The sequence below is a fragment of the Aedes aegypti genome, chromosome 3, assembly GCF_002204515.2.
Source record: "Aedes aegypti strain LVP_AGWG chromosome 3, AaegL5.0 Primary Assembly, whole genome shotgun sequence".
Classification (NCBI taxonomy): Eukaryota; Metazoa; Arthropoda; class Insecta; order Diptera; family Culicidae; genus Aedes; species Aedes aegypti.
The window spans coordinates 151,886,416-151,899,599 of NC_035109.1; the positions used below are offsets into that span (position 1 = coordinate 151,886,416).

The following is a 13,184-nucleotide window of genomic DNA, read 5'->3' on the forward strand; positions in this document are numbered from 1 at the left end:
GCCTTACGCCACTTGAGTCGATTTTACACTGGTAGAACAACGTCTTAAGTAACTAAATGGAACGACCTATCATTGTGTCATACAAATTTTGTGTAGGCAATAGAAAGTACCTAGTATTTTAACGCGAGCTGATAAATTTAAGCGATGTTGGGAGATTGAAGGCATAATGAGCACACTTAGCTAGAGATTTTTTTTCTTGCGGATATGATAGAGGGAGACCCGTTTAACCTATCGGAGCGTTTGACTCCCTAAAATAATAAAGTTCTAACAAAATTTCATAAAATTGTTCATTCTGCCTCGATACCTTTTTAGCAACCTTGTCTTCGACCCAATTTTCCATTTCGTTTTTCTGAAATTTATAAAAATGCAGTATGTCGTGCTAACTGGGGCCTTCCTTAACCGAGTGGTTAGAGTCCGTGGCTACAACGCAAAGCCACACTGGAAGTGTCTGGATTCGATTCCCGGTCGGTCCAGGATCTTTTTTAATAGAAATTTTTCGACTTCTCTGGGCATAAAAGTATAATTGTACCAAAAAAAAAAGATGTCGTACTAATTACGAACTTGGAAACCAGTCGAAGATAACTGAAAAACATTGTAATTTTATGATCTTAAAAAGCCCATTATGCCCCTAAACTCCCTGCACGGACGGACCCCCTATGTACAGAGAGACAATTTAAAACAAAAAAATCAACAGAAACACATCGAGCTAAGGAGGATATCGAGATGTGGAGAGAGAAATTGTATGCAAAATGAAGGGACCTAAGAAATCATCGACATAGGGAGAGATATCGAGATATGAAATATTGAGATGTGGAGAGTGTGTACAAGAGTCTATGTCGACACTTACAGTGACGAACTGTTCATATTTTGTTAAATCAATTCATTTAAATAACTTTCCTACCGTTGTCATGGTAAATTTATGTTTCATAATATACGGTACACTTAAAATAAAAGCATCTATCCTTCATTAAGCAGCTATAAGCTGCCTTCATCACCATGCTCATTTCACAAAAGTAAAATATCACTCCGGCGACGTGAAAAATTGCACTCGTTTGCGTACAGAACGCGTGCAAATTCGGCGACGACGCAAAAAAAAAAAGATTTCAAGCGTAATTCTTCAATCCGACGTATCTGCAAAAATAAACAAATCGAGATTTGCGCTGCATGGGCTTGACAAACGCATAATCTACATATTGAGTCTAAAGAAGTATTTATAAATCAATATTTTTTTCAATTCTGCCCTATGTGCACTTTACTCAGTGTTATTAATTTGGCAACATACACCCTACAATTGCAAAGCGACTCAACTGACAACATTTTTCATGCTAGCACATACACCGTACTTATGCTCATAGTAAAGCGACCTATACGCAGAACCAAAACATAAAATTTTAATCAGCAGATACGTCATACTGTTTCCGAATCACTAAATATGTTGGAAATCGAGAGATTCGGATTTTCTCAACTGCAGCAAGCTGACGGGTCGGTAAACTGATGTGGAGCATCATCAGTATTTGGTTTTAGACAATATTTCTCTCCAAATTTCTCACAAGAACTGTTCGCCATCTACTTTTATTACTCACGGCTTTTTCCGGTGCTCCTGTTAGTCGTGTTGAAATTGGAAACATTAGGAAATCAATATTCGTTGTAGTTGAACGAAACTGACGAATTTACTAACTTTATTAAGTTTTATGGGAATTTGCAACTTCAATTTGCAACCGGTGTATGAAGCAGAAGGGTTTATTCGATAATTTTACCAGTTTTTCAATCTAAATCAAAACAAATCGGAATTATTTAATAGTGGTTAGAAAATGTGTTCTTTTTTCAACTTATAGAAGACACAGCAATAGAAAAAACGCAAAACATTTTAAACAGGATTTAAAATGATTTACAATATATTGCATCGCATTTTTCTCGAATCCCTCCAAGTGGTAGATACGCCGATTTGAAAAGTTATGCTTGATTTGTTTGGTAAACATGAAACGAGGCAAAAACTCAAACCTTCAAGAGCACAAATCTATAGAACCAGACAGTGGCTCAAGCTGAAAACTTAGCGAGTGACCAATCGATCAAGCTTTCAGCCCGATCCGCTGACCAGCGGTCCTGAAAATTTAAGGTACGGCTTCGATGCATCTTCATCACCACCGTGCAGATTAAACCGACTTGTTTCCGTTATAGACACTTTTTAAAAAACTGTACCAACCGAATAAATAAAAACTCGACAGATCAATTTTCAACACCTGTTCCTTGACATGATTTAAAGTTATAAAAATAAACATGTCTCCCTCTATGTTTTTTTTTTTCAATAAATGACAGTTGTAAAAGTATCAACATGACTTTTACGCAATTTTCTCGCGATTTTCGCGACAGGCGTAACAAATACGCGACAGTTGTAAAAGCCCTGGATATATCTTAAAGTACAGTCACCCCACAGTTATGGATCAAGTAAGGGTCATTTTTCAGAATAAAATATAATTAAAAATCATGGTGACGCTATACAAAACAAAATTTTCTCCCGGGCACTGCAGAATATAGTTGTTTTCGAGAACACACTTCAAAATTCACAATTATTTACCAAAAAGTGTCGATTTATATCGATATTTCAAACGTTGTCCACCCCACTGATGTGGATCACTAGAAGAGGAGGTCCCGTATTATGGACCAAATCGAAATGGGCCATAATATCAGAACGCTATAACAGTAATTTATCTGCGTGGTAAACGAATGGTTTGTTAGTGAAAGTATTCGTTTTGGCGTTTTCTTCGGAATCGTCTTATCTTTGATTCATCACTGTAATTTGGTTTTCAATGCCCCACAGATATGAATCAACGCTTCTAGGCATATTATTGACATTGTATTTCCAACGGACGGAAAAAATATGGTTAATTTATAATTGATTGTGATGCTGTATAGACTTATGGTTCACGTAGGTAAAATATGTTCTGCATGATTGCAACTCTATTTGATGAGATATTATCCGTTTAATCCAACTCTGATCCATATCTGTGTGCTATTCGTGGGGCGACTGTACACCCTATGAGAATGGCAACACTGAGCTGCGAAAAGAAATCGCAACGACTCGTCGAATTGGTATTCGTTTAGAGCTAACAATTAAGCGAATGATTTGACGGATTTCATCAGATTTGAATTCAAATTGCGTATTCATTTCATGTGCTTAGGACCTCAAACTGAGTCTATTCCTTTGTACTTTAAATAATATCCTAAAATATTCTTACCTTGCCGGACCAGGACGGGCCTTGTTCCGCTTGTTCATGTCGTGATCTTCCGTGACGGACGCAGAGGAACCGGACGCAGAGTGGTGCTGGTGGTGGTGGTTGTGGTGAGAGGAGTGGCCCAAAGAGGAGCCTTCCCTATGGTTTCGCGTCGGGACCGGAATTTTGAAGTGCACTATTTTGCCACCCGACGAACAACACTGAACAACGACGCGATTAACCGCTCTGGGATTGCACTTTTTCACTTGTTTTAGCGTTCTACAGCACTTTTTTCTCGATTATTATCACGATAAAAACACGGAAACTTTTGGTGTTCTTCACGACAATTCAAATTAAAAGGAGGTGTTTGCTCTCCGCAATGTTCCGAAAGCGACCACGATCTGTTGCTTACCCGCGCGCCAGCCTTTATGTAATCCTCACTACTTGGTGTCAATTTCGACGAGCACTGACGACGACAACCATTGGGAAAAGTATCCGCGCCAAGAGTGGTTGTTACTTCACAAATTTCTGCCCCTTGTTTTGCTTCACTTCATTAGGCGAGCACTGTTTTTGTCCAGTTGGCCAGGTAGAGGACAATCGAAATTGGATCCAGCCAGATTTCGGAATTCTACCTAAGTAAAGGGCGCTTAACTTCGATGGCCAACCCCTTTTTGGTTTGGCTTTTCGTTCTGCTTCCGGATGGGTAGGAAATTACAGCGAATTTTATCTGAAAATCAAAACAGACGAGGTTCACTTTTCTCGTTCCACGACCGATTTGCGCTGCTAAAAGTGACAGACAGCCAAGTGCGCTTTGTATTCCCTTTCTTTTCTGTGTACAGGGCTGGTAGCGGACAGACAGCAAAATAATAGACTACTAGGTGACGTTTGACAGTTTAGTAGGATAATCATTGTTTACAAGGACTTAGTTTTTGGACAAGAAATGTCAAAACTGTTATTCAACCAAACTTTAGTGAAGTAGAAGTTGAATATCAAAATATCACTACACTTATTGTTCTTACAACGGTTAAAAGGAGTTAAAATTACATTTAAAGTCGACCGGTTTCGGCCTCGATGATGCCCACCTACGTGACGATGTCCCACTGATTACATAATTTACTAATACTAGTTTTCGTACTCTAGTAGTCAGCATACGTCGAGAAATGTTTACTGTATTTTCCAGTGAATCAAATTGTCATCAAAGGAGACGAAAAACAAACAACAAAGCAAGCTTGTTCACAACCCGTTTATCCATACTTTTGCGGATAGGGATACAATCAAAAGCAAAATTGTCATGACAATCACAGCGCACAACATTGTTGCAACCTTTTCAACTTGCGAATAATCAGTTATTTCAAACATAAAACCAAATTTGTTGTATGCATGCTGTTCGATAATGTGCCAATGTTTTCCAACACTGGAAAAGTTCTAGAGAATTGCAATGCGAAGTCCAGAAAATCGCTGCGCACGTGGTGATCGATCTTTGTCATATTTTGTTCAAGTGATGATAAACTGATGTTGCGGAATAAAATTATTGCAACAAGAATAGGAGATGACAATGTTTTTGTTGCTGCGTGTTGGGTGACAATTTATTCACTGGTATTTTCAGCTTAGCCAGGTGGAAGAGCGGATACACGATTCGAGCATCGTCCTCATTCATCAGAGGGCGATTTGTTGTATCGATGTTCATGGAACCCCATGCATTCAAATGAGATGTTCTTCTGACGTTTTTAACCAACTTTGCATTCTCCCAGTCTACGGTGTGTTCTAGGGTCGTTGTGTGTGCTACTACACTTGAATCGTTAGCGCATTCGTTTGCGACCGCGTTCCTATGGTTTTGTAGACGAATTTTGAACTTGCGCCGAGACTGGCCGATGCACACTGCAGGGCAATTACTACATGGGTTTTTGTCTTTCAGATTACATAACAAAATCATTCAGTATATTGTTGCTTTTGTAAACTACATGAAAACTGTGGTGTTTGAGGATTGCTTGAATTGAGTTTGTAATCTTTGGGTGAAACGGGAGACTTATCCTTTCATCATCTTTTGCCGATAACAGTGTTGTAATATTTCTTCCTTTCATGTTTTTAGAGGATTCTATCTAAGAACGAATTCTTCTAACCAGTATCAATTTGAACTGGCATTTGTGAGAGAAATTTTTTTCACTTCGTTTTAAAATTCTAACTTCTTGTGAACAATCCCGCTGAAATGTCAAAAATGAAGGTTAACGGGTTCCTGCAATGCTTTATAGTGACTTAAATAATTAAAATAGTTATCGAACTGTGCCTTTAAAGCCACAAGTACGCTAGAATGCCTAGGAACGAGAAAAAGATATCAAGAAGTAGTGAACTGAAAAAATTTGATATATTTCTTAACAGTTCCAAATGGGATGAGTCTTAGAGCCAAATTTTGCTTCTACCGTCAACTCTTCATAACTCGATATTGATGGGGCCATCGAGTTTCATCAAACACAAAACCAGTGCAAATGCGATTTGAGAGGCCATCGAGTTAGCCATGAAAACCAACTTCTAATAAGGCTCTGTCCCAGTTGGAACGTAACGCCAGAAAGAAGAAGCATAATAAAGGAGATGATTAAAAGCTAGCTAAGAATCCCCTTTAAAATTGAGGGGATAAGAAGCGAAAATATGCGTCATAACAAAGTTTTAGGAATATTGATTTGGAAGTTTTTCAAGCAATTTTTCATTTCATAAACTTTATGTGCGAGCAAAAACACAAGCCAACCTTTTGCAGATTATTTTTTTTTCTGTTGAAAGGAAAAATTACCAAAAATATTGTTGGAAAGCTTAGAAACAGTAGATTTTTTTCAAATACATAACTCAAACCAATGTCCAATATGTTTGCATTTGGGACCCCAATTGCAAAAATTGAGAAGGTAACCCACATTATAATTCATCACTCACAAAAACAATCACTTTGATTATCTTTTTCCTGAAAGAAGTGACTAGTGATAATTTTTCTCACAAAGAAATTTTTAAAGTGGCCATCACCTAGAAATGACTCGCTACCAGCCCTGTCATGTATGTGGAGAGGGTTCCCCTTTTTTCACGCTCTTCTTCTTACGTCGTCGTGGCTAACTTTGATGGCTGCTGCTGCTGATGTTGGTCTTCGTGTGGTGTGCGAAGTCTTCTTTCTTTCTTTTCCCCCTTCGCTCCGACGGAGGAAACTAATTTTCGCAGCGCGCTCTCAAATGCCAACACTTTTTTCCAGCGCGAATTTTCCACCTTCTAGGGCGCTTTTTCGAAACGAAACACACTTTTGCACGCTTCCGCACAATGTCGCGAGCAATTTGATCACTGTTACACCTGGCGGGGCCACGGAAATTAACGATAAAAACTTCGATGATAATTAAATCGCGCGAGCACGAGTTGAAAATGCTTCTTTCACTCGCAGTTTCACTTCAACAATGAATGACGACGACGAGCATTTTGGTGTTTGGTAGTGTGCGTGTGTTTCGGCGGGTGATATCTTTTCCCTTTTCTATGCTGCAGTGCTGCAGGAGGGAGCGCGAGCATGGCTGTCACAAAAGAGAACTTAGATTTTCAGGGCGGAACAGTGCCGCCAGATATCAGAGCGCATCAGTTAACTACACGGAGAAGTTTTTACCTAAATTTTAAGTTTACTACAGAGGGGATTCGCCTTCGCTCGTTGAGCCCCGTTACCCGTATCAAAACGTATTGGCGCATTTGTTCAAAAGGACTCGCGGCGTTCCCCAGATGAAAGAAACAACCGCGGTTTTGCTCCCTTTTTACCTCATTCTTATGGGGGATAATATTGCGGTGTTTCATCGAACGCGGTTGTTCCTTTACAACAGCCGCGCGGTGTATCATTCCAGCGAACCAGTCAATACCGTTCAGTAAATGGAATAAACTTATGAACAAATTGTATTGCATCCACCCAATTTATTTTAATTTTTTCATTCATTACAAGCTGTTGTTACCACCATATCGTTTGATCTAATTTTAAAACTTATTGGTCTTAAAAACCCTACACACTCAGCCCAAATCGCCGAAGTCGGTAATCTGTTTACCGAAATCTCAACAACTGAACGTTCGGTAATGTGTTCGGTAAACGAAAAAATTACAGATCGTTCGGTAATTCGGATATTGCTGCTCAGCTGTCAAAAATCACCGACGCTTCGATAATCGTTTACCGAAGAACGGTAATCTAGCTGTACATGTTTTTTTCTGCACACTCAGCCCAAATCGCCGAAGTCGGTAATCTGTTTACCGAAATCTCAACAGCTGAACGTTCGGTAATGTGTTCGGTGTAGGGAATAAGATTTATTGTAAGGAAAGTTGTTTTATAAAATTATCGAAATTCGAATGAATATTTACATCAGTGTAAACATTGCAATAGAGAATGAGCAAAATAAACGCACGGAAATCCAACTCCATCATTTATAACGGATCGATGAAAACCCAAGCGAGCTTTTGCAAAGGATGATCGGACGCTTCCCGACGAGAGACGAGAAGAACGGGTAGAATGAAAGAATGAGTGAGGGAGAAAAAGGATACCTGAGCTCTATGAATGGGAACGGAAAATCAGTTTGAAGAATGATGTGTTTGAAGACGGTTGTGCTTCAAAAGTGCGTGATCGAAAAAAAAAGAAAATAAAAATAATGGATTAATTAAGTTATTGTGTTTGTTGCTAAAGATTTGAAAATCCGACAATGGCACAGTCGGTAGTGTTAATGAAGGTAGTGTTGTGAAAATAGAAAGGTTTATTCATATCCGAATGGTAAATTCGTGATCTATTTAGTTTAAAATCGATTCACAGCTAGCATCTTCCGGATGGCGGCATGCAACAAGGTAAATTTGTTCGTATTAATTCTTTGGCTTGGTGAATGACTATCAGTTGGATATTTTGGATATGAATTTATGAATTAAATTTATGAGAAACGTTAGCTGTATTGATGCGTATGTATTTATTTTTTTTTTGAGGGGGCCCAGATAGCCGTAGCGGTAAACGCGCAGCTATTCAGCAAGACCATGCTGAGGGTCGTGGGTTCGAATCCCGCTGGTCGAGGATCTTTTCGTAAAGGAAATTTTCTCGATTCCCAGGGCATAGAGTATCTTCGTACCTGCCACACGATATACACATGCAAAAATGGTCAATCGGCAAAGAAAGCTCTCAGTTAATAACTGTGGAAGTGCTCATAAGAACACTAATCTGAGAAGCAGGCTCTGTCCCAGTGGGGACGTAACGCCATAAAGAAGAAAGAAGAAGAAGTATTTATTTTACTGGTGAAAATATACGCTTTTGATTAACAGTTTGCTACAAATGGTTGGATTCAAGTTACATTGTGTGTGGTTAGTTACAGAATTGTAATTGATGGCGTACAGGGAGGCGGTAAATTTGATTATATAATGGTAGATAAAATTTGGTAACGCCGTTGAAAAAAAAAAAGATATCTTTTCTCAGTTGAAGAAATATGTGCAAAGATATCTGAGCAAGTGAGTTTTATTGATTTTTTTTTTCAATCATTTATAATCACAATAAAGAGATTGAGGCGTAATTAAATTTTGTTATACATAGAATTATGTGATCTTTCGATTAAGTAATGAAAAACTGTCTGAAATTAAGGTACCTAGTGTTTGTGAAAATATAATTGTTTATTCAGATCTGAATGGTAATTTCGTAATCTATTTAGTCATCGATTTACAACTAGCGTCTCACGGATGGCGGCATGCTGCAAAATCAAATTTGTTCGTATTATTTCTTGGCTTGGAGGTTGACTACCATTGGAAGATGTTGTGAAAATGAATTAAATTTATGCGAAACGTTGTGTATGTATTTATTTTCCTGGTAAAATTATAGTTTTTGGTGAACAGTTTGGTACAGATTATTGGATTCAAGTTACATTTTGTGTAGTTAGTCAAAAAAATTGTAATGGATCATTGAAAATAGTTTTTGCAAGTGCTCACCGCATCAAAACAAAGGCGCCACTGTATATGGGATTTAACATTGTGACAGCATTCCAGTTTTGTCAAACACACATGGCTACGGTGGCGCTATCTAATTCTAATTCAAATTATAATTAACAAAAGCGAAATCGATCATTGTTCACAATTAAAACACAAATCCGATGCATCTGATACGACTAAATTGAACTCTCAATACCTGAACATTAAAGAAATAACCTTTATGAAATATTTATAGCACACATGGATATTTGTCTTAGAAACAATAAACAAAAGCACAAATCGGCCACGATTGATGAGAAAAAAAAACGTACGAAAATTTTGAAAAGAAAAATATGTCAAACATTTTGTTAAAAGGAAATGAATTCGAATGAATGTAATGAAAGGCAAATCCAACTCTAGCTCGGAGTTGATCAGTGTGTCCAAGCTTTTTATATCCTGAAAATTAAGAATAAAATAATATGTTAATCAGTCCACAGTTCGGGAAGTCTCCCTTCTGCGCCAACTGCAGCCAGTACTTATAGCTCAGAAATACCGTAGGTACGAACAGATAAAAGATACCAAGCCAAAAGGCAGAATAATTAATATCACTTGAGATAGGTAGACATGACAATCCTTTCCCCTTTAGAAACTTTCTAATAACTCTTTAAAAGCCAGCAACAACTCATTATACTCAAATACGCGAATTTGCTAATTCCAAGACTACAACAAAACATTCAAATCATTGGATTTTACTGCTCAACATTACATTTGACAAATTCGTCAACACTAAAGAACAATTTCGTTCATCTCCATACAGCAATCGCTTCACAAAAGAACAACTATGTTCACAATAAACGACAATTTCGTCAGCTCTGAAGAACAATTTGGTTCAACACAAATTGGCAATTTCACCACACTTTCAAAAACAGATACAATTGGCAATTCGCCACCCCAAAGAAAATCGATTATCTTCAACACACGTTTCCATGATCCTCGTCGCCACTTTTATATCCTGAAAATTAAGAATAAAATAATATGTTAATCAGTCCACAGTTCGGGAAGTCTCCCTTCTGCGCCAACTGCAGCCAGTACTTATAGCTCAGAAATACCGTAGGTACGAACAGATAAAAGATACCAAGCCAAAAGGCAGAATAATTAATATCACTTGAGATAGGTAGACATGACAAAGCTGAGCACTGGACCCGGTTGGGTCAAGAAATCCAACTTTGAAGCCTTATTTCAAGAAACTTGGTCGTCGCTTCATTGGACGTAGATCCGGTTGGATCAAGAGGAAGGCAAATCCAACTCTAGAACAGAGTTGGTCAGTGTGTCCAAGCTGAGCACTGGACCCGGTTGGGTCAAGAAATCCAACTTTGAAGCCTTATTTCAAGAAAGTTGGTCGTCGCTTCATTGGACGTAGATCCGGTTGGATCAAGAGGAAGGCAAATCCAACTCTAGAACAGAGTTGGTCAGTGTGTCCAAGCTGAGCACTGGACCCGGTTGGGTCAAGAAATCCAACTTTGAAGCCTTATTTCAAGAAACTTGGTCGTCGCTTCATTGGACGTAGATCCGGTTGGATCAAGAGGAAGGCAAATCCAACTCTAGAACAGAGTTGGTCAGTGTGTCCAAGCTGAGCACTGGACCCGGTTGGGTGAAGATATCCAACTTTGAAGCCTTATTTCAAGAAAGTTGGTCGTCGCTTCATTGGACGTAGATCCGGTTGGGTCAAGAGGAAGGCAAATCCAACTCTAGAACAGAGTTGGTCAGTGTGTCCAAGCTGAGCACTGGACCCGGTTGGGTCAAGAAATCCAACTTTGAAGCCTTATTTCAAGAAAGTTGGTCGTCGCTTCATTGGACGTAGATCCGGTTGGATCAAGAGGAAGGCAAATCCAACTCTAGAACAGAGTTGGTCAGTGTGTCCAAGCTGAGCACTGGACCCGGTTGGGTCAAGAAATCCAACTTTGAAGCCTTATTTCAAGAAAGTTGGTCGTCACTTCATTGTGCAGATTCAGTAAAAGTCATGGTTGGAAAGTTGAAATTTGTCAATGAAATTGACTTGGCAGTTGTAAGAATATTTTCTGATTTTATTGTTCGGTGGATTCTTCTGGAGCCTGATAAGCTCTTTCCGAGAGAATGTACGGACTTAGTAATAGTCATAGTTAAAGAGTAGAAATTTGTCAGTGAAATTGAATTGGCAGTTGTAGGAATATTGTCTGATTTTATTGTTCGGTGGATTCTTCTGGAGCCTGATAAGCTCCATCCGAGAGAGAATGTGCAGATTCAGTAAAAGTCATTGTTGGAAAGTTGAAGTTTGTAAACGAAATTGACTTGGCAGTTGTAGTATTTTTAGATTTTATTGTTCGATGGATTCTTCTGGAGCCTGATAAGCTCCATCCGAGAGAGAGAGATGTACGGACTCAGTAAAAGTCATGGTTGAAGAGTAGAAATTTGTCAATGAAATTGAATTGGCAGTTGTAGGAATATTTTCTGAATTTATTGTTCGGTGGATTCTTCTGGAACCTGATAAGCTCCATCCAAGAGAGAATGTGCAGATTCAGTTAAAGTCATGGTTGGAAAGTTGAATTTTTAATGAAATTGACTTGGCAGTTGTAGTAGTATTTTCTGATTCTATTGTTCGATAGATTCTTCTGGAGCCTGATAAGCTCCATCCGAGAGAGAATGTGAAGATTCAGTAAAAGTCATGGTTGGAAAGTTGAAGTTTATAAATGAAATTGACTTGGCAGTTGTAGTAGTATTTTCTGATTTGATTGTTCGATAGATTCTCCTGGAGCCTGATAAGCTCTTTCCGAGAGAATGTACGGACTCAGTAATAGTCATGGTTGAAGAGTAGAAATTTGTCAGTGAAATTGAATTGGCAGTTGTAGGAATATTTTCTGATTTCATTGTTCGGTGGATTCTTCTAGAGCCTGATAAGCTCCATCCGAGAGAGAATGTGCAGATTCAGTTAAAGTCATGGTTGGAAAGTTGAAGTTTATAAATGAAATTGACTTGGCAGTTGTAGTAGTATTTTCTGATTTGATTGTTCGATAGATTCTCCTGGAGCCTGATAAGCTCTTTCCGAGAGAATGTACGGACTCAGTAATAGTCATGGTTGAAGAGTAGAAATTTGTCAGTGAAATTGAATTGGCAGTTGTAGGAATATTTTATGATTTGATTGTTCGGTGAATTCTTCTGGGGCCTGATAAGCTCCATCGGAGAGAGAATGTGCAGATTCAGTAAAAGTCATGGTTGGAAAGTTGAAGTTTATAAATGAAATTGACTTGGCAGTTGTAGTAGTATTTTCTGATTTGATTGTTCGATAGATTCTCCTGGAGCCTGATAAGCTCTTTCCGAGAGAATGTACGGACTCAGTAATAGTCATGGTTGAAGAGTAGAAATTTGTCAGTGAAATTGAATTGGCAGTTGTAGGAATATTTTCTGAATTTATTGTTCGGTGGATTCTTCTGGAACCTGATAAGCTCCATCCAAGAGAGAATGTGCAGATTCAGTTAAAGTCATGGTTGGAAAGTTGAAGTTTATAAATGAAATTGACTTGGCAGTTGTAGTAGTATTTTCTGATTTGATTGTTCGATAGATTCTCCTGGAGCCTGATAAGCTCTTTCCGAGAGAATGTACGGACTCAGTAATAGTCATGGTTGAAGAGTAGAAATTTGTCAATGAAATTGAATTGGCAGTTGTAGGAATATTTTCTGAATTTATTGTTCGGTGGATTCTTCTGGAACCTGATAAGCTCCATCCAAGAGAGAATGTGCAGATTCAGTTAAAGTCATGGTTGGAAAGTTGAATTTTTAATGAAATTGACTTGGCAGTTGTAGTAGTATTTTCTGATTCTATTGTTCGATAGATTCTTCTGGAGCCTGATAAGCTCCATCCGAGAGAGAATGTGCAGATTCAGTAAAAGTCATGGTTGGAAAGTTGAAGTTTATAAATGAAATTGACTTGGCAGTTGTAGTAGTATTTTCTGATTTGATTGTTCGATAGATTCTCCTGGAGCCTGATAAGCTCTGTCCGAGAGAATGTACGGACTCA

The 13,184-nt window shown here is 38.4% G+C and overlaps 1 protein-coding gene across 4 annotated transcripts in view; it reads right to left on the reverse strand.

The window, feature by feature from the left end:
* Positions 1-6,647, reverse strand: part of LOC5569655 (ataxin-2 homolog) — a 59,914-nt gene extending 53,267 nt beyond the window's left edge. For 3 of the 4 annotated variants that reach the window (XM_021854318.1, XM_021854317.1, XM_001652868.2), the window contains exons 1-2: positions 6,292-6,647; positions 3,237-3,939 (exon numbers count right to left, since the gene is read on the reverse strand). In XM_021854318.1, the coding sequence (XP_021710010.1) occupies positions 3,237-3,274 (38 nt within the window). In that variant the 5' untranslated portion in view covers positions 3,275-3,939; positions 6,292-6,647. The remainder of the gene's footprint in view (positions 1-3,236; positions 3,940-6,291) is intronic. The other variant, XM_021854316.1, reaches the window with a different exon arrangement.
* Positions 6,648-13,184: the final 6,537 nt, after the last annotated feature.